Source organism: Aspergillus nidulans, chromosome VI (genome assembly GCF_000011425.1).
Source record: "Aspergillus nidulans FGSC A4 chromosome VI".
Lineage (NCBI taxonomy): Eukaryota > Fungi > Ascomycota > Eurotiomycetes > Eurotiales > Aspergillaceae > Aspergillus > Aspergillus nidulans.
Window position 1 is genome coordinate 1,457,695 of NC_066262.1, and position 19,557 is coordinate 1,477,251.

Consider the following 19,557-nt stretch of genomic DNA (forward strand, 5'->3'; position numbering starts at 1 on the left):
AGTACCGCTCTGGATTGACCGCGTGGGGAACTAATATACAGCCACCAATGGCACACCTTCGTCCACCGCGGGGAATGGGCATGGCCTGTTGCAGAATCGGACTGGTCGTCCGATACCAATTGCCTCGGGCCCGATACCCCCGAGCGCTTGGACGATCCTAGCAAAGACAAGACTGCCAGCCCCGTGGGGAAATTCCCAGATCAAGCTAGCCAGGCGTAAAGGGGCGCCGCTGTTTCTGCCGCTCAGCCTCCTGATTGGCCGTATTTTTCCTTGTGCCGGGTTGGGTGACAGCCCATGTTCACTGTTCACTGCAGGGATATAAGACTCCGCAGTGCGCGTAATGAGGAGGAGGCAAGAGGGGAAGGGACAGCACAGTATCTTCATTGCGAAACAGAGCAATCAGCAGTAGCAGCAGTAGCAGCTTGGTCGCCATGGCTGACGAGAAGACTGTCCAGCCTTCTGCAGAGCAGGAGGCAGTAGGAGAAGCCGAGGAAGTGAGGGTCGCCCACGATGCGCTCAACGCCAAATACAGCCCCTTGACCTGGTCGATGTTCCGTCTCTACCTGTGTCTTATCATTCCATACCTGTGCGGGACCCTTAATGGATACGACGGCTCCCTCATGGGAGGACTGAACGCGATGGAGACGTACCTGGACTTCTTCAACATGTACGAGCCGCCTGAAGACCCCTTGACGAGCTAGCCACAGCCTTCTCTAACGCAGTCCAGGGAGACATCGGGATCCAGCACCGGGATCGTCTTTGCCCTCTACAATATCGGTTCGATTCCAGCCGTCTTCTTCACGGGGCCGGTCAACGACTACTGGGGCCGACGATGCGGCATGTTTGTTGGCGCCCTGATCATCGTTATCGGGACCTGCATCCAAAGTCCGTCTGTAAACAGAGGGATGTTCCTCGCTGGGCGGTTTATCCTTGGATTTGGTGTCAGCTTTTGCTGTGTGTCTGCGCCGTGCTATGTTAGTGAAATGGCACATCCGGCGTGGAGGTATGCACCGATTTTCGAAGGCCTAAGCACGAAGGAGATACTGACGGTTGTTTCTAGAGGCACAATTACGGGGCTCTATAACTGCACCTGGTGAGTTACGCACATTCCCCGCCTGGTCTTCCTGGGCCTATCCTGACCCCCTTCTGACCCCTATGCTCTCCCCATGGCTGGTATTTCTATTCTGAGACTCTCCCAATAGGTACATCGGCTCCATCCTCGCTAGCTGGGTTGTTTACGGCTGCTCACAGCTCGACAATGCCAACTCCTTCCGCATCCCGATCTGGTGCCAGCTGATATCGTCCGCCCTTGTCGTGCTCGGAGTCTGGTTTATCCCCGAGTCCCCTCGCTGGCTGATGGCGCAGGACCGTGCAGAAGACGCCGCAAAGATTCTTACCAGATACCACGGGGAGAACGACCCCGATCACCCTCTCGTGCATCTCCAGCTCAAAGAGATGCAGCAGAGCATCGCCACCGATGCATCAGACAAGAAATGGTGGGACTACCGCGAGCTCTACACCGGCCACTCTGCACGTCGCAGGCTCATCTGCGTGCTCGGCATGGCCTGTTTTGGCCAGATCTCCGGCAACAGCGTCACCAGCTACTACCTCCCGGTCATGCTGGAGAACGCCGGTATTGTCAGCGAGAGCAGGAAACTCCTCTTCAACGGCATCTATCCCCCACTCTCGCTCATCGGGGCTGTCGTCGGCGCCCGCATGACAGACACCATCGGCCGACGCCCGCTACTCATCTACTCCCTCCTCTTCTGCTCTGTCGCCTTCGCCATCATCACCGGAACCTCGAAGCTGGCAACCGACGATCCCACCAACACCGCCGCTGCCAACACCACAATCGCCTTCATCTACCTTTTTGGCATCGTCTTCTCCTTTGGCTGGACCCCGCTTCAGTCAATGTACATCGCCGAGACCCTCACAACAACGACCCGCGCCAAGGGCACCGCAGTGGGGAATCTGGCCTCGTCCATCGCGAGCACGATCATCCAGTACAGCTCTGGCCCGGCTTTCAAGGATATTCAGTACTACTTTTACCTCGTCTTTGTGTTCTGGGACCTGATTGAGATCGTCATTATGTACTTCTACTTTCCTGAGACCAAAGACCGCACGCTCGAGGAGCTGGAAGAAGTCTTTTCGGCCCCGAATCCGGTCAAGAGGAGTCTTGTCAAGAGAGATGCGGCGACGGTGTTGAATACGATGCAGGTGGAGCAGCGGGAATTGGTGAGTAAAGAGGCACAGGTGTAGCCATAGGCCTGTAGGTGACTCGGGGTAACGGTCTTGAAGACATAGGCAGGGTTGACAGATTTACTTGGAGTTATACACTCAACAATTAGCAGGTTTACATACCTGCTACTATGGGCACTACTTATTCTCGTCGGTCAGAGTTCTTGTGGCAGTCTCTCAGTAGTGCAAACGATCTTCGACCTGCATGAATCGTTGCATAGACCAACCTCAGTTAACGAGCCTTGGGCTTTGTAGGGCCGGCAAAGTCTGACTTGCCTCCACATGTTTCGCGCTTAGACCGGCTAGATAGGATGACCTGCGTTTGTTATTGCCTGACCCTATTTTTGATATGATATATAGTTCCTTCTGTGCAACGCTTGCACTTTGTTTGCATGCTTACTTGGGAGGAACTCTCCAATATTTCTGCCACTGATACAGAAGCTCTACAGAAAGAAGCATATTGGGAACTATGTTCGAGATCGTCTTTGGCCGAATCTCACGACCGTATAATATGCCACTGCTCCAGTTACCTTCCCCTAAAGTGAAGGCCTCTGAAGTCAGCTGACCATTTTGTCAGTGTTGTGAATGCTCGAAGGGGAAAGGGCAGAAGGAAGCTGTATCAACTACACGAACGTAGCCTACTAAGGATAAATTGTCATATGACGATTGATTATCTAGATGACGATAGTTGTCTCTCTTCTTCAATGTGTACAACTCTTCGAGGGATCAGGCCAGGGGCCAGAAATCATGCAATACAGATTATGTGGCACGTGACATGAGGCTCATTGGCAACAAGTATACTGTCAGAACTTAGCTCTCCAAGGAGGGTTAGCCCTTTTTGGCTGAGTGGGAAGTTCGATACTCATCGTGTACACCTGGTGTACACGATGAAGGTCACATGACCTTTCGTATCAGTCAGCAGAAGCAACGCTGACAAATCTGACGTTCGCCGAGTCACGTTAAATAATAAAACCAAACCAAACCAAACCAAATCTGGCGTTCACAGTCTGAGCTTGTTTTGCTGGCAACATTCCTCCAGCAATCAATCGGTGCTAATGCAGAAGCTAGAGAATAAGTTCAGAGAATAAACAGCACCGAGTATGCCTAATGCTCCACTACGGCGGAAGAGAGCCGCCAGAAAGGTGGCTCCATGGCCCGGCAGCGTCCCACGCGCCCTGCGGAAGGCCCGGCCGAGAGCACGAGTCACGAGCAAAGCGTCGAAAATGATCCTGTCAGACTGACTGAAGGACCAGTGGAGCCTATGTCTGCCGTTGAACGGAGACAGGACGTTTATGAGTAAGTAGTTTCACTAATCCCGGTCCGCACGCAGCATAAGGGGAATATCGGTATATCAACACGCTCCTGCAGGACTGGGGCGCCCGCATGACCCTCTCTGCTTCGAATGCCTCAGACCAAATGATCTGATGTCCTGCAATACATGTAGGCGATCTTACCACGTGAGGTGCATGCCGCTGGACGGGCGGGTCACGTCCATACCAGATCTTTTAAACCCTGGCATTGTCCCATCTGTTTGGCGCGCGGGTGGAAAGACGTTGCACGCCGGCCCAAGTTAGGACCAGAAGACTTCCCAATCTTGTCCGCTACCCTTGGAGCCCGCAGGAATATACGGCCCATCCAGAAGCGCCGCGGGATCGACGCTGGACAGCTGTCGTGTGCTTCAACATATGAAAACGGATGCTGCTGCCCTGGCCCGGGAATCAGCACAAGCGGCGACTCCGAATGTAGATGCGCCTGCACGGTTGCCTGTTGGGACTGAAGAAGACCGAAACAGCATGGCTGTATTTTCCGCCAACGACATTGGAGGGGAAGCTTCTACCCTCCAGAACCAGTACCCTCCTACAAAGGCTGCTTCTGCTTCTCCTTCTGCTTGTGGCTCTGGACATTTGAAGACGGCGTCATTACCATCATCGTCATCATCTCTACGGAAATCCCGCTTCAACACGTTATCCGACGAAGTCACCTCTGCGCTTTCCGTCGTCTACCGCGAACTCGAAGAGGTTCCTTTATTGCGTAAAACTGTGGCAGATCTCGAGCAGAAGATGGCTGGTCTTCGCCAGGAGCTGAGCATCTACCAGAAACGAGATTTCTCTGAGCAGGAGGATGGGAGGCGGTAATGATATGAAGGGCCTCACAGCAAGAAAGAATGATCTTGAGCGTGAGAATGCAGACTTGCGGGCACAGTTGGAGAAGTCAATCAGGCGCTGAAGGAGTGGAAGGAGAAGCTGGCTGGAATGCATGGGAAATGACTGTTTCTTGATGTTGTTTTTAACCCACCATCGGAGCATTTCCGACCCAAACCGCGGTGAACACCTTTAATACCAGAATCATATGGGAATATCTTCCCCTCATAATTGGGGTTGTCCCAGAGTATAGAGACGAAGCTAGGATTGGAGGCACATAACGTACTGAGTTAGAGCATGTCAATTATTCATTCTGAGTTCTGATGGCTCTCATCCGCCGAGTACTACCCAAATAACTTTTGGAAACGTTATATGGATCGTTGAGCCCTATCGCTCTTCCCATAAATCGAATCCGATTCTACTCGTTCATGGTTCCGGATTCTGCACCTGATAATAACAACTCACCATCCCATTCTCAATGACATCTACTCCACAGAGCGTGAAGCGGATATCCGCAGGGAGATCACCAAACAACCTTGGCCTCCCCTCATCCCCTCCCAGCAGAACAGGGGCCAGCGTAAGGACCATCTCGTCTACCCAGCCGCGCCTCAGGAACTCCTGGACCGTCTTGCCGCCGTCCACATACACCAGACTCGCGCCCTCCTCAGTCAAGATCCTGTCGGCCTCCTCGGGAGACGCGACCACCCGGACATGTTGCAAGTGCTCAGTAATAGCACTGCCGCTCTCATGATTCAAAAGCTTGCAAGCCGAAGCCGCCGACGTTGCGCTCAGGACAAGCAGCTTCTTCGCCGGGTACGGCCACTCTGGAAAACCAATACAAACCTCGAACGTTCGACGGCCCATGACCATAAAATCGACTTCGGCCGCGTGCTGTTCTGTAGACGGCGTTGATCTTGCCGCTGAGTGCGTCGGGGCCTTATGGGCTGGGTTTGGCTCTGGTTGTGTAAGCCAGCTGACATCGTGGTCCCGGCGTGCAATGGCGCCGTCTAGGCTTGTTGCTGCGAAGACGCGAGCTTTCCAGGTGCGGGTATGAGGAGGCATTTTCTGGAGGGGTGAGTATGAGATTATGTCCCGTCGAAGGCGATGTTGGGCTTATAGGGCGTCTACGGTTACCCAGACCATGGATCCGTGTGAGTCACGCCGAGAAAACCAAGACTGCGGGCACCTCTGGGATAACAGGACGGGCAGCAATGAAATGCCGTAAAAAATACATGGGATCCATGGGGGCTTAGCTCGTATCTCGACTGCAAGTGAGATCTGCGTTCCTCGGGCAGGTTTGATTCGGCATAGAGCAGAGAAACAAAATACCACTTCTTTCCAGCAATCTCATTGGTATTCCTCACTGAACCCAATGCCTTATAAGTGTATCGTCTTGATAAGGACAGATTAGCTTGGCTAGTGTCCTTCCTGCGCTACCAGGCTCGAGCTCTTGGCTGCGCAAGCAGACAACCACCCTCCGATTGCACAGCAGAGATGAGCTCTGATATGATATAATGCTTAAGAATGTAACTTGAGCGCTTCGTGCTGGAATAAATTATAGCATCTTAGTTGCACTTCGTTTGAGCCTTGGGGTCTGAAGCTTGTGGCTACACCGTCACTTCCTGCGTTTACCTTAGCTACCTTTATAACCTACTTATATCCACCAAATGCTCTGTGAAAGAGCTTTATGCTGTTCATTACATCTGCGATCTCACATTATCTGATGTGCTTTGAGCTCCTGACGCATGCCATAGTGGGTATCCATTAGTATCCAATTCTCATCAGCCATCCTATACCCACCAAAGTCGCAAAACCACCCTGCAGCGCCATAACCGTCCAGTATGACCCCATAGCCATCTATTCCTCTTAATGCTACAAGCGATCGTCCACTCGGACACTCTCTACGCGCGACCGCTACATTTACGACCACCGCGCCATGAACTGGTTGGTGGACAGCCTACGCAGACCCAGGATCCTCGTTGCCGAATCGGCACTGCCGAGCTCACATGGTACATGTAAGACAGCGATGGTCTTAATGTCATTCATATTGAGATACCCGTTCTCTATCGGTATAGAACTGTCAATGCTATAAAACGAAGAGCAACGGGACCCCAACCGGAACGACATACCCTTGCTCGAAGATACCCAACAAGGACGTATTGATGAGGATGTAATGAAGAAAATGGACACTGCACTGTTCCCCTCCATATCTGAATGTCCCTAGCAAGGAGTAAAGTGCATACAGCGACCAGCCGCGCCGGGGATTCTCGGTATCATGGTCCTGCCTGGCCGAGAAGGTTTGCCCTATAAGTTCTCACCAGTATACCCACGTCATCAGTCGAAATGGTGGCAAGGGGATTGCATCGTGAAATCTGCTAATATTCTATCATTATAGGTTTCGTAGCCCTATCATCCTAGAACGTCCCCCTCAACCACTCGACCAACGCCCCCTGCGCCATCGCCTGTCCATACGGCATGCTCGTTAACGGAATCTGTTTATAAAACTCCAATGTATCGCCCATTCCCGTCCCGAAGCTCGTATTTTGCAGCTCCCCATCATCGTCGATCTTGGCCACCACAGCCCGGATCGCCTTCTCTGCGACCTCTCTGTACTCGGCGCCGATGTACCTCTTCCGCACGGCTTTGAGGATCCCCCACGCAAACCCGGCTGTGGCCGAGGACTCGACGTAGGAGTCTTCGTGGTCGAGGAGCGTACGCCAGTACCCATCATTTGTCTGCAACCGCTTCAGGGCCTCTACCTGCGCAATCAGCGTATCGACGAGGTGGACCCGGATCGGGTCGGACGGTTGCAGATCCAGCAGCTCAATGAACTCCGGTATCACGATCGTCACCCAGCTGTTCCCGCGCGCCCAGCGCGCATTCGCGAAGTTATGTCCATGTCCCGTCGCCTGGTTGGCATTGAACTCCCACCCATGGAAGAAGAGCCCTGTCTTGGTGTCGAAAAGGTACTTGATATGGATGAGGAACTGGCGTTTCGCTTCGGCAATGTATTCTGGCCGGTTGAGTACCTTTCCGATCTTCGCCAGCGGCATGACCGTCATCATCAGTGTGTCGTCCCACAGTTGCTGGTGGTGGTGGTTCTCTGAGAGGTAGGTGATGTGCGCCATACCGCCGTGTGGTGTGCGCGGGAGCTCGTGCATCGCCCATTCAGCCCAGGAATCCAGCCAGGGCAGGTAGCTCTGGTTCCCCGTCTTCTCGTAGACGTATGCGAGCGTAAGGAACACGGCCATGGTGTTGATGTTCTTCGTCGTCCCCTCCGCCAGCCGTGCGGCGAACCATTCTTCGATAATGGACAGGAGCTTTGGGTCGCCTGTGATCTCGTAGTATTTCCAGATGCCATACAGACCGATTCCGTGCGTCCATTCCCATCCGGCCCAGGACTTTGTATCAATGACGCGCCCGTCTTCGAGCCGGAGGAGGAACTGGCCGGTCGTGTCTTTGATGTTGATCAGGTTGGTAATCAGCCGGCTCACTGCGGCATGCGCCGTCGCTTTGGTTAGGGCCATGGTGACTGCTTCTTTGTACTTGAATGGAATGGGCCCGAGGTGGTTTGATAGGTAGATAGAGAGAAACAGGCGGTTAGCGAGGCCGTTCACCTCGCGATTGAAGCTATAAGCCACCAATTTCGGTCTCTCGGTCCTTAATGCCCCGCCTCCAACGGCGCAACCCCGATCTGCACGAGCTCAAAGGCAATGATACGTGGAAGAACCGCTGAGGATTCTCCGCGTTGACATGGGTCGCTCTCGGGGCAGAAGCCGCCGAAAGAACCGCTAGAGCGCAGCCAAGAACGCCATCTCGCCCCCCATTGGCAGCACCAAATGCCATGCCACGCACGACGAGAGTGCTTGACTGGGTCCTCGGTAGTCTCGGGCCAATATGGCAGCTAGTGGGACACACCCCCGGGCGGGGGAGGCGGGCTGGGGAGACCCTGGAGAGAAACCGGGGAAGCTGGCCTTGACTCGAGGAGAATTGCTGCTTTGATCGGTCGATTCTGGGCTGCTTCTCCGTGATCTGGAGCCGACTGACGATTATGGTGCGTCCAGGATGACCGGCGGTGTCAGGGCTTCTTTTAGGGCCATGGGCAGACAATAAAAAGGTGCCCCCGGCATCTCCCTTCTTCCTCCCCTTCTTTCTTCTTCCCTGGTCATCTCTGCAATCAGCCCAGCTAGCCCTAGCATTTCCTCCCTCGGTTTCTTGCAGCATGGCCGACAAGCCCGAGCCCGAGAGCGCGGCTGCGCCCCTGTCTGTCTCGAAGGAGATCAAAGACTCAGCGCACGTCGAGCGCGTCCTCTCCGACAGCGAGGGCATGCACAAAGACCATGTCGATCAGTCGCGTGTCGATAAGGAGATCGCCGCGTATGCAGGCGAAGAGGTCGTCGAAATCGACGAGGAGACGAACAAGCGGCTGCGACGGATGATTGACAAGCGCGTGCTGGTCATCATGATCTGCACGTACTTCCTGCAGGCGCTCGATAAGGGAACCATGTCGTTCTCGTCAATTATGGGCATTCGAGAGTATGCGGATCTGGAGGATGGAAACAAGGTACACGCTCTCGCCCTCTCGCCCTCTCGCCCCCTCGCGGAGGCAGACCTAACGTGATGCCCGACCCGACTTGATACTGATGCTGCATCCTATCTGTAGTATTCGTGGCTCACGACCTGTATCTACATCGCCGTTCTGATCGTCGAGTACCCGACCAACTGGATCATCCAGCGCGTGCCGATTGCAAAGTACCTGGGCATCAACATCATCCTCTGGGGGGCCGTGCTAGCCCTGCACGCCGCGTGCAAGAATTTCCCTTCACTTGTCGCCGTCCGCACCCTCCTCGGTATCTTCGAGGCCGTCTGCCAGCCCTCATTTGTGCTCATGTCGAGTATGTGGTATAAGCGTCAGGAGCAGGCAGAGACTGTGACATACTGGTACGTCGTCTCTCCGCAAATCCTCCCCAATCCATGCAGACAATGCTAACACTGATGGAAACTCTAGGTACATGATGAACGGTATGCAACAGATCGTCGGTGGCCTGCTCGCCTACTGCTTTAGTCTCATTGGCAACGACCGCGACGTCAAATCCTTCCAGGCGCTCTTCATGACCTACGGCTGCGCCTCTGTTCTCTGGGGCTTCTTCGTCCTCTGGTGGCTGCCCGACTCGCCTATGCGCGCGAAATGCTTCAGCGAGGCAGACAAGAAGCTCATGGTCGAGCGTGTTCGATCGAACCAGACTGGTCTGCAGAACAGGAAGTTCCGCGCGTACCAGATTAAGGAGGCCCTGCTTGATCCTCAGGTAAGTTCTGCTCTTTTTCTCTCTCCCTCTCCCTCTCCCTCTCCTTCAAATGACATCGTGAGCATGGCGGCTAATGATGGCGACCCGTATAGATCTGGTGCTACTGCGCCATACAAATTTTCACTACTCTTCCCACTAGCGGCCTCGGTGCCTTCGCCAACATCGTCATCGCCGGTTTTGAGTTTACTGTCCTGCAGACGCAGCTCCTCGCCATGGTGCTTGGTTTCTACATCATCATCGTGCTGCTGACGTCTGCGTATCTCGTTCGAAAGACTGGACAGAACCTCTACGTCATGCTGGGCTTCATTATCCCGTACGTCCATTAGCCTTCCTGCTATAGCCCCCTACGCAGCCCTGACTAACATGACCGCAGCTCCTACATCGGCACAATTGTCCTCATGACCGTGGACAACAAGAACCTAGGCACAAAAGTCGGCTTGCTGATCTCCTACTACATCACGCTCTCCTTCTGGTCCGCTCAGACCCTCGGTCTCTCCATGGTCTCGCGCAACATCGGTGGCGCAACCAAGAAATCCGCCGCCATTGCCGCAACATTCGTCTCCTGGGCCGTTGGAAACGCGATCGGCCCGCAGGTGTTCTTGGACAATGATGCCCCGAAGTACTTCATTGCCTTTGGTGTCCATCTAGGTTGCTATGTCTGCTTGACTATCAGCGTCATCTTCCTTAGATGGTACCTGGCGCACCAGAATAAGAAGAAGGAGAGACTCCTCCGTGAGGCAGGCCTTGATCCAAATGAGCAGAATCTAGCGCATGCGTTCGAGGACCGCACTGATCAGGAGAACTTATATTTCAGGTATATCTACTAAGTGGTGTGTGTTTTGTCTTTCTCATGACCTGCTTGGCTTACCTACGCACCTACTTACTATGCTACTTTGGCTTGCGAGTTAATAATTGGATTATGGAGTAGAAATTTGAAGGCTTGGAATTTGGGATTCAATTGATCTACCTGGGAAGGGCACTGTATGGTTTGCTTAGTGTCCTAGATGATACCTTGTCCTGTTTTTTCCCGCTTCCATGACTATATAACATGCACTCATGCTTGACTTCAGCACACATTGCTGTAAAACGCGATTCCAATTTCGTAGTCCATGTGTTTATACTTCATTCGTAACAGCCTTGAGTGGGCCAACGCCTCTATGATACCTGCCAAGGGGAGGCTGAGGGCAATGGATAGTTGAGGATGGCCACCAACAGCCGACGCACATTACCCAGTCATGCACTACGATGAAGACGACGTCAAATACTATAGCTGTCTCGCTTATTCTATGTGATAGATAGCGTCGCTTGAGCTCTGTCAGATGCGACGCGCTGAGCTAGCTCCAACAGCTTTAACCCTAGCCCTAGACAACTGAGCGCCAATCTGCCCATTAGCTAAACCCAGCCCATACCAAGGAGGAGGATCAACAAATCCAGCTCTCAGACATTAAGTGGGACAGATTCAGTTTCGGAGAGCTCCAGCTGGCCGGGCCAATCTCCCTACTCCAACTAGACTCCAAATGCTCTCCATTCTTATCTACAGTCTCGGAGGTCGCCGACATCCCGATTCACCCAGCTCGCAAAGTATATAACATCAATCTGCAGAACATCGCAAAGAAACCACACCCACGCGATAAATAAAACAGCTCCAATAAGAGGCAGAGCGGTATGCAGATAAAATGCTCTTCACTCACGCAACAATCCTGACCCTTGACTCAACCCGGCGAATCATTACCGACGGTGCCATTTACGTCCCCCGCGGTTCGAATCGCATTTCCTCGCTCGGCAAGACAGCGGCGCTGCTTGCGCAATACCCCGATGAAGAGAAATATGACCTCACCGGTCGGATCGTGATCCCTGGGCTGGTATCCACGCACATGCACACGGCGCAGACACTGCTTCGCGGGACGGCGGATGACCTCGAGCTTGTCTCGTGGCTCTGTGAGCGAATCTGGGTTCTGCAGGGGAACTTTACAAAGGACGATGGATATGCGGCGGCGCGGTTGAGTATTGCAGAGATGTTGAAAAGCGGGACGACGTGTTTCCTGGAGAGCATGGTATGTACGCTTCCAGCAATGCTTCTCGCGCATTTACCTTTGGGCGACAGGTAGTGGGGTGAAGACTACATGGCTATGGGACTGGATATTGACAGATTGATGTTACCAGTTCGCGGACCGCTACGGCTTTGAAGGGCTCTGTCAAGCCGTCGCAGAATCAGGAATCCGAGGCTGTTTGGGGAAGATCGTCATGGATAAGGGCACGTACGCTGCAGATGACGCGTGGGCGATGCACCCAGGGCTCATCGAGGATCGCGAGACGTCGCTACTGGGGACTGTGAAAATGTGGGAGAAGTGGAATGGGAAGGCGGATGACCGGATACGGGTTTGGTTCGGGGCGAGGACGCCAGGGGGGTATGTCTCTCTCTTCCTTTTCTTTTTTGTTTCTCCTTCTCGCTCTCATACGCTGCTCTTGGATGCTTAGACGGGCTAATGGGACGGTAGGGTGTCTGACGAACTGTACCGCGAAATGACGGCTATCTCGCGAGAGAAGAATATACCCATCACGATGCACTGCGCAGAGGTCAAAGCCGATAGGGCATTTTTTGGCTCTGTGGGACATACGCCCATGACGTACTGCTCTTCCGTCGGGCTGCTATCTCCGTCCACAGTCCTCGTGCACATGGTGCACCTGGACGACAGGGATATATCCCTGCTGTCAGAATCGGGAACGCACGTCGCGCACTGCCCGACTTCCAACGCCAAACTTGCCTCGGGAACCTGCCGCGTGCCAGACCTGCAAACCGCTGGAGTGAATATCGGTCTTGGGACAGACGGCGCCCCCTGCAACAACACCTGCGACCTACTTCAGGAGATGAAGCTGGCTGCAATCATCCACAAGGGGGCATCTTATGACCCAACAGTTGTTTCGGCCGAGTCGGTGCTGGAAATGGCGACAATCAACGGAGCAAAGGCGTTAGGCCTCGACAGCGAAATCGGGAGCTTGGAGGTTGGGAAGAAGGCTGACTTTGTGGCAATTGACACCAGGGGGGTGAGCATGCAGCCTTGGTTCAATCCGGTCAGTGCGGTGGTCTACACGGCCACCGGGAGGGATGTGGATACTGTGGTCGTAGACGGAAGGGTAGTGGTTCGGAATGGGGAGTTGCTGACCATGGACGAGGGGCAGATTGTCAAAGAAGCAGAGAGGAGGAGTCGAGAGGTTGTGGAGCGGGCTGGATTGGGCGAGAAGGTCAGGCCCAAGTGGACGGTCGAGTGAGATCTGGTTGGCATATAGCTGGGTGTACTCTGCGAGCTGTGCGTGATCCTCTCCGGCCAAGAGGCCGAATCTTACCCTGGCTGAGAATTGTATGATCCAGGGTCCAGCAAGCGGAAGTTTGCTGCAGAATCCGAAGTATTGGATCAGGGCTGGCTCATCCAGCAGAGATATATTGATCATGTTATCTGACAAACCAGCGCCCTTCTACCCCGCAAACTGGATAACAGGACCCAGAGACCAGCGAGAGGGGCAATTGGATGGGAGCGCCAGTCGGCCGATATGGAACCCTATCCCAGAGAATAGTCTCCTGACACTGCCCGCAGTACCCAGAGTACATCCTGGCTGAAAAGGCCCGATAAATGCCCGTTTGGATGAGATTTGATGTCGATGGAGTCCTCGACCACCTCTGATCCAGACAGCACGTGACTATTTATCCCCAAAGAGGCTAGATCAATTTCCCCAAAACTTTAATTTCTATTTCCCCGGCAATTACGTAAGGCATACCACAGCGAATCATCTGGGAACATCGAGGACCGTTAACTTTCTCTCGTCCACTTTCCTCTTTCCTCTTCTCCTGGTGTCAGTCGGCCTCTGTCTATTTCTCGCTCTTGACTGCAGTCACATCGGCCAATTGTTGCTGTGGCCGCTGCTGCAGAAAAGGCACCACGGAGTACGGCTCTCTGGCTCCAGGACTCGGTCCCGCCACTGCCGTCTCGGGGAAGGGGAGAGTGAAAAGGCCGGTCTCGCCACCTGGAGCGTCTGGAGCGTGGAAAGCGTGGAAAGCGTGGAAAGCGTGGAAAGCGTGGAAACCAACAATTCGACTTTGCTGATCCAAGGTTCGCCACGCGGTCAGATTCTGCCTGTCAACCTCCTGACTCCTGGTCTATTTTCGCACCGGATTTTGGCTGATACTGCTGTTGCTCAGCCCCAGATTTTCGCTCCTCATCAAGAATGCCGTCGAAGCGCATGCTCTTCGCTCCAACGTTGTGATGGCGTCGACGGACAGTCACGGATCTCTTAATTGAACCAGCTCCGTCCTCTCGGCTTCGCTATGGGGACCGACCTCACGCAACCTCCCGATGGACTCATAGGAGGCTACAAAGGCGATAATGCCTCCGTCAAGATCGTCGTTGTTACCTTCATCACTCTGGCCATCTATAATGCCGTCGAACTCGTCATTCTCATCCTCTTCACTTTCCAACGCTACCATGGCCTTTACTTTTGGACTATGCTGTTGTCCGGCGTCATGGGCGTCATCCCGCACTCCGTCGGATACCTGCTGGAGTTCTTCGATGTCGGGCCCCGATGGCTCGGGGTTGCGATATCTACCTTCGGTTTCTACTTCATGGTCCCCGGCCAGTCCGTTGTTCTCTGGTCGCGACTCCATCTGGTCGTTCAGAATCGCAAACTCCTCCACTTCGTCCTCTGGCTTATCATCGTTGACGCGATCATCCTCCTAATCCCAACGACCGTCCTCACATTTTCCACCATCTACGTCCGCATCCGGCCGATCATCGTGGGTTACAATGTTATGGAGCGATTGCAGGTTGCCTGGTTCTGCGCACAGGAGATTTTCATCTCGTCAATCTACATCTGGGAAACGGCGAAGCTCCTTCGGCTGCGGCCTGAGAAGAACGCCCGCCGTACGCGCGTTCTGTACGAGCTCCTCGCAATCAACTTGATCATCATCGCCATGGATGTCACCCTTCTTGTCCTGGAATACCGGGGGATGTGGTACCTTCAAACGACACTCAAGGCGGCCGTATACAGCATAAAGCTCAAACTTGAGTGCGGAGTCCTGCGTAAGCTGGTTGAAATCGTCCAGCCTACGCGGCAAGACACGAGCTCCACTGAGCAGGACTCGTTCCCGACATTCGTTAATCCGGAGTATATCGTTGGAGATGTTACCCATGCTGCACCACCTCAACGGAATGACCGTGACCGGATACAGTACCCGTGGCGCACGTCTACCGACAGTTTCAGTCTGTCGGATCGGCGACGACCGGTTTCAATATCTTCTGCGCTTTCGAGACCGCCGTAACTCGCCGCAACACATAGGCGCTCGACCCGTCATAGGTGGTCACGCCGCTTGGCGACACTCTTTTGACTGCACCGTTAAAATACAGTAATAACTTTCTTTTTATCCACGATTATATAATCAAATACGCAGATACCGATAGGTTGATTTCCAGTGTTCAGTATGCGAACACTCGAATCACGCCGTTCTGGACGTACGCCGACACGGTTGAACTGCATAATGTGCATTTGTACAGCCTGATATTATGATATGTATATATACCCTAGATTCATGTATTTACCATCTTGCGACATACATATATTAGAGCCTATGGGGGCATTAAGTTCACTCTAGTGACTCCTCTATAAAGCTGCCATTTATACCCCAATAAATCAACATCCACCTACTTCGTCAGCTGATTGAGCACAAAGAGCGGACTGCGCGCCCAACCGCTCGCAATAAAGACTCGGGTCTCTGTGCTCGAATTGCAGCAGAAACCTCCCTCCACCAGGGAATTCGAACCTATATCTTCCGCTTCTCTCAGTCTCTGACAAGGCATCTACTCACATTTATTCAATCAACTCCTTCCACCCATGATCTGCCGCAGGACCTGTTCATAGCTCAAATATTCCTAACTGCAAGGGAGGCCGGCTTCCTGATCAAGGGTAACAGTGGGATTCGGCGTTTCTTTTCGCCTGCCATCCACACCCTATTGGGGCCGAGCTCGCGGTCGAATCTGTGCTTGTTGCGCATTCAGCTTTTCATCTCTTCCACAAGTCTTATTTCTCTGCATGTGGACGTCTAGGATACCTGCGTCCTCTTTCGAGGATGGGTTCAAGATCGGGTGCCAGCGAAATATCGACATAAATGCGCTACCCTTCTCTTCGACGTCATGCATATGGGCCCAGGTATCTCAGTGCAAAATGTCTAGACAAGTCTGAGCCCTGTCGGCGATCCATGGCTATTGAATGTATACTGAATATCTCTTCTGTATCCTAGTAATTAGTAGTTGGCTTAGACTTGACATATAGTATACTGTACGGAATATGCGCAGGAGCAGGCTGAGCTAGCCAGCCACCGGCTTCAAGTCTTAAGCCAAGAATCATAGAGCACACCTTCGTATAGCTGTCGAATTGGTTCAGGAACAGGAAGTCGTAGGTGGGTATGCTATGGCGAAAGGCATGCGATCTATACTACTCTGAGTATACCTACACCCCACCTGCCCCGCAGCCAGGGCAGGACTGTCCCCGCCATGACATCAGCCCGCCCACGGTCCTCCATCACAAGATACCAATTATACCAATTTACATACTTCGTCGCTTCCATCATCAACTTCCTTCTTATTCATCACTTATTTATCTACACCAACATGCCTCACCACGAGCCTTCCACCGCCGACGGCTGGCACGGCTCCATCCCCGACAGCTTCCCCGCCGAGCCCGACCGTTACCATCTCTACATCGGCCTCTTCTGCCCCTTCGCCCACCGCGTAAACTTCGTCCGGCACCTGAAAGGTCTCACAGAACTTATTGACCTAAGCGTCGTAATGCCGTACCCCAAGGGCGACTCCAAGGGCTGGCCCGGTTGGCGCTTCCCAGCGTCTAACGACGAGTACCCTGGCGCCACAGTCGATCGGCTCTTCGGCGAAGACTACCTGCACAAGATCTACTTCAAAGCGGATTCAGGATATAAGGGGCGGTACTCAGTTCCAGTACTGTGGGATCGGAAGACGGGGACGATCGTCTGTAATGTACGGCTCATTCCTCGAGGCCCTCTCACCAACACAAGTGGGGTTTAGCGATAGATGCCGTCACTGATGACATTTTATACGGTACAGGAAAGTCTCGAGCTGCTCCGCTGGCTCCCCAATGCATTCAACGACTTTATCCCGTCCTCTTTGGCATCGATAGACCTGTATCCTGAACACCTGCGTACCGTAATCGACGGTCTGCACTCCTGGATCCTCCCACATCTCTGCACGGGCGTCTACAAAGCCGGATTCGCATCTGACCAAGATCAATATAACAAGAACGTGATCCCCGTGTTTGGAGCCCTCAACAAACTCGAGAAGATTGTCTTTGCCAACGGCGGGCCGTTCATTCTCGGCTACCAGATGACCGAAGTAGATGTCACAGTTTACGCTACCTTGGTCAGATTCGACACTGTCTATGTCCAGCACTTCAAGTGCAATCTCGGCACAGTTCGGCATGATTATCCCGTGCTGAATAACTGGTTGAAGGCGATGTATTGGGATGTCCCTGCGGCGAGGGAGAGCACGGATTTCAGGCATATCAAGGAGAACGTATGCCCCCCGTCTGACATTGTCCGTCTGTTGCGACAGTGGTGAGGCTTATGAGGCTGATGGAAGCAGTATACAAAGAGCCATTATGATATCAACCCCAAGGCCATTACGCCGCTTGGGCCGTGGCCGGACGTCGAGGAAGGCGTTGAGCGGGATTGGACGAAGCTGACGGTTGGCGGTGTCAGTCATCCAGCGGTTTTGGAGTTTGAGAAGGAGTTGAATGAGGAGTAAAGATGAATATCCCGGAGTAGTTGGGAGGCGGTGGCGTAGGCAGCATGGGGTAGGGATACTTCACTACTGTTGAGGCCTTGAAAACAAGGCCACGATCTAAGTAGGCATTTGCTCGCGTCAACAACTCAGCTCAGTCTCAGTCTCATCCCAGTTACAACAACAAACAAGCACTATCAGATACAGCGTGAACCAGGGAAAATATGCCTCTCAGGCAAGCCGCAAGGCAACCTGAATGCTTACATTCGTCCCTCACATACGACCCCTCTCCTATTGCCGCCCAAGTGCACTACACCCAACCCTCTGTCCAGGACCGTCAGGATGCAGTCACACCATCTTCCCCAAAAGAAACCCCAGCACCACCCACAAGAATTGACCTGAAACACTTCCCAGCCCCCTTGGTTCTTCCTGGCGATGATCTAGCGCTGGACCCAGAGCAACCGCCCCAGTCGTTCCAAGAGTGGTATGACGAGGAGGACCGGAATCCTGTTACAGTGAAACGGAGGACGGTCTACCTTATCGGACCGCCGAATGTCGACAGATCGGCAGAAGAGGTGAATAGTTGGGCAGCTCCAACACTCGGTCCGGAAACTGGGACTGAAGCTGGATATGGGGCTGAAGGGAAAAAGGAAGCGGTGTTGAAACCCCCGGCAGTAGATGATATTTTACCCTACATCTCTGCATTCTTCTCCGGTTTACCAGTGAAAAAGCTCAGGCCGCCACCGTCGAAATGGAAGTTCACGCCTTGGACCGAAGAATTGCCGAAAAGGTCAAAGAAAGTGTCCTATATCGCCCTCACTACACCCAAAGGCGAAGCAATCCGCATCCGCACCCGCCCGTGCCCAGCGTCTGACAAACTCTACCTACGCCAACTGAATCTAGATGACCTGCTCGACGTGGCAATTAGCATCCTCCCTGAGGACGCTTATGCGCTTTGCATGCTAGTGCACCACGACCTATTCGAAGACGACGAGGACATCTTCGTGTGCGGACGTGCATACGGAGGCTCGCGCGTTGCGGTGGTCTCGACGGCGAGGTATAATCCTCTTCTTGATGACTCTTTGTACGTTGGAAGAGACCATGCATGGCCGGGGAGTCATTGCGTCTGCTATATAGAAGATATCTGCAAAGACCATGACCCTGATGACAGCGGAACTCACTCTGGGAGAAAGAGAAAGAGGAAGAAACCAGGAATACGCCAGCAACCGCACAATCGCAGCGGACCCCTAGAATCCGCCCTTGCTGCTTTCATATCTACCCCGCCACAAGCGGGGGGAGATGACTTGCCAGCTTTATGGCGCTACCGCATCCTCCGCACGGTATCCCACGAGCTCGCTCACTGCTTCGGCCTTGACCACTGCGTGTACTACGCGTGCATCATGCAGGGCAGCGCCTCCTTGGCTGAGGACGCGCGGCAGCCGCCGTATCTGTGTCCCGTGGATCTGGCCAAAGTGTTGGCCGCGACGGGTTCGAGTGGACAAAAGCGGGACCAGGCGCTGCTGGAATACTGTGAGCAGCCGGGAACTAGAGACAATAAACATTTTGCGGCTTTGGGTGCTTGGTTGCGGTGGTCTTTGCAGTTGGGCTCCGGCTCGAGCTCCAGCTTGGATGGTGGCCTATCTTAGGGAGTGCAGAGGCCATACTCTGTAGCTTGCATGCAGAATGGAACTGAACTGATGTGCTGCTGCTGCTGCTGCTGCTGTAGACCGAATGCAGAGATAATGTCCATGTCAGAGGCGGTTTAAGCAGGTTGGGCCGTGGATTTTGGTGGCACTCCAGATGCAGAATCTTGGGGGAAACGCGGCCCCCACCAGCGGCATGAACTTCTGTGTCATTTGACAAGGCCGAGTGGCTAGCCAAGGTAGTTAATAGCCTTCTTCGTCGTACAGGCTGGGTCCTGCTAGCAGCTAGAAGCCGGTTTATAAGCCTTGTTGCCGAGGATCAATGCTTTGCGTATTCTTAAGACCCTCCCAGTGTAAGCAACAGCAGGCCAACCGAGGTCCGTAAGACCTTAGAGTAAGAGACGATATACATAATGGAGATAACCTGGTCCGC

At 53.6% G+C, this 19,557-nt stretch overlaps 9 protein-coding genes across 9 annotated transcripts, besides 1 other annotated feature; 7 read left to right on the forward strand and 2 right to left on the reverse strand.

Annotated features, from left to right (window-relative positions):
• Positions 1 to 19,557: part of a sequence feature (contig 1.52 1..82934(-1)) that runs on past both edges of the window.
• ANIA_03199 (hexose transporter lacpA) lies at positions 432 to 2,447 on the forward strand (the record flags this gene model as incomplete). The annotated part of the gene is made up of 4 exons (XM_655711.1): positions 432 to 667; positions 728 to 1,093; positions 1,203 to 2,235; positions 2,352 to 2,447. The coding sequence occupies 4 exons, from the start codon at positions 432 to 434 to the stop codon at positions 2,445 to 2,447; spliced, it is 1,731 nt and encodes a 576-aa protein (XP_660803.1).
• Positions 3,389 to 4,373, forward strand: ANIA_03198 (uncharacterized protein; the record flags this gene model as incomplete). Its single annotated transcript, XM_655710.1, has 2 exons — positions 3,389 to 3,534; positions 3,878 to 4,373. 2 exons carry the CDS (start codon positions 3,389 to 3,391, stop codon positions 4,371 to 4,373), a joined length of 642 nt encoding a protein of 213 aa, XP_660802.1.
• On the reverse strand, positions 4,605 to 5,441 carry ANIA_03197 (dihydrofolate reductase family protein; the record flags this gene model as incomplete). The annotated part of the gene is made up of 2 exons (XM_655709.1): positions 4,605 to 4,640; positions 4,845 to 5,441. 2 exons carry the CDS (start codon positions 5,439 to 5,441, stop codon positions 4,605 to 4,607), a joined length of 633 nt encoding a protein of 210 aa, XP_660801.1.
• On the reverse strand, positions 6,794 to 7,906 carry ANIA_03196 (protein urhA; the record flags this gene model as incomplete). Its single annotated transcript, XM_655708.1, has 1 exon — positions 6,794 to 7,906. One exon carries the CDS (start codon positions 7,904 to 7,906, stop codon positions 6,794 to 6,796), a length of 1,113 nt encoding a protein of 370 aa, XP_660800.1.
• On the forward strand, positions 8,602 to 10,512 carry ANIA_03195 (putative 2-ketogluconate transporter; the record flags this gene model as incomplete). Its single annotated transcript, XM_655707.1, has 5 exons — positions 8,602 to 8,943; positions 9,043 to 9,320; positions 9,388 to 9,685; positions 9,778 to 9,998; positions 10,059 to 10,512. The coding sequence occupies 5 exons, from the start codon at positions 8,602 to 8,604 to the stop codon at positions 10,510 to 10,512; spliced, it is 1,593 nt and encodes a 530-aa protein (XP_660799.1).
• On the forward strand, positions 11,196 to 13,310 carry ANIA_03194 (amidohydrolase). The gene is made up of 3 exons (XM_655706.2): positions 11,196 to 11,739; positions 11,849 to 12,093; positions 12,184 to 13,310. Exons 1-3 carry the CDS (start codon positions 11,362 to 11,364, stop codon positions 12,953 to 12,955), a joined length of 1,395 nt encoding a protein of 464 aa, XP_660798.1. The 5' UTR covers positions 11,196 to 11,361; the 3' UTR covers positions 12,956 to 13,310.
• On the forward strand, positions 13,561 to 14,996 carry ANIA_03193 (uncharacterized protein; the record flags this gene model as incomplete). Its single annotated transcript, XM_655705.2, has 1 exon — positions 13,561 to 14,996. Exon 1 carries the CDS (start codon positions 14,007 to 14,009, stop codon positions 14,994 to 14,996), a length of 990 nt encoding a protein of 329 aa, XP_660797.1. The 5' UTR covers positions 13,561 to 14,006.
• Positions 16,289 to 17,648, forward strand: ANIA_10379 (putative cell wall organization protein/glutathione transferase (Gto3)). The gene is made up of 3 exons (XM_655704.2): positions 16,289 to 16,722; positions 16,810 to 17,274; positions 17,344 to 17,648. The coding sequence occupies exons 1-3, from the start codon at positions 16,342 to 16,344 to the stop codon at positions 17,503 to 17,505; spliced, it is 1,008 nt and encodes a 335-aa protein (XP_660796.2). The 5' UTR covers positions 16,289 to 16,341; the 3' UTR covers positions 17,506 to 17,648.
• On the forward strand, positions 17,706 to 19,127 carry ANIA_10381 (uncharacterized protein; the record flags this gene model as incomplete). The annotated part of the gene is made up of 1 exon (XM_050612525.1): positions 17,706 to 19,127. The coding sequence occupies one exon, from the start codon at positions 17,706 to 17,708 to the stop codon at positions 19,125 to 19,127; it is 1,422 nt and encodes a 473-aa protein (XP_050468437.1).

Bases quoted from the DNA above. Each gene is read 5' to 3' on its own strand.
- ANIA_03194 (XM_655706.2), top strand. From the start codon at position 11,362: ATGCTCTTCACTCACGCAACAATCCTGACCCTTGACTCAACCCGGCGA. The intron at 11,740-11,848 runs GTATGTACGCTT...TGATGTTACCAG, and splicing joins CGTGTTTCCTGGAGAGCATG to TTCGCGGACCGCTACGGCTT. The intron at 12,094-12,183 runs GTATGTCTCTCT...ATGGGACGGTAG, and splicing joins GGGGCGAGGACGCCAGGGGG to GGTGTCTGACGAACTGTACC.
- ANIA_10379 (XM_655704.2), top strand. From the start codon at position 16,342: ATGCCTCACCACGAGCCTTCCACCGCCGACGGCTGGCACGGCTCCATC. The intron at 16,723-16,809 runs GTACGGCTCATT...TATACGGTACAG, and splicing joins CGGGGACGATCGTCTGTAAT to GAAAGTCTCGAGCTGCTCCG. The intron at 17,275-17,343 runs GTATGCCCCCCG...TGATGGAAGCAG, and splicing joins TCAGGCATATCAAGGAGAAC to TATACAAAGAGCCATTATGA.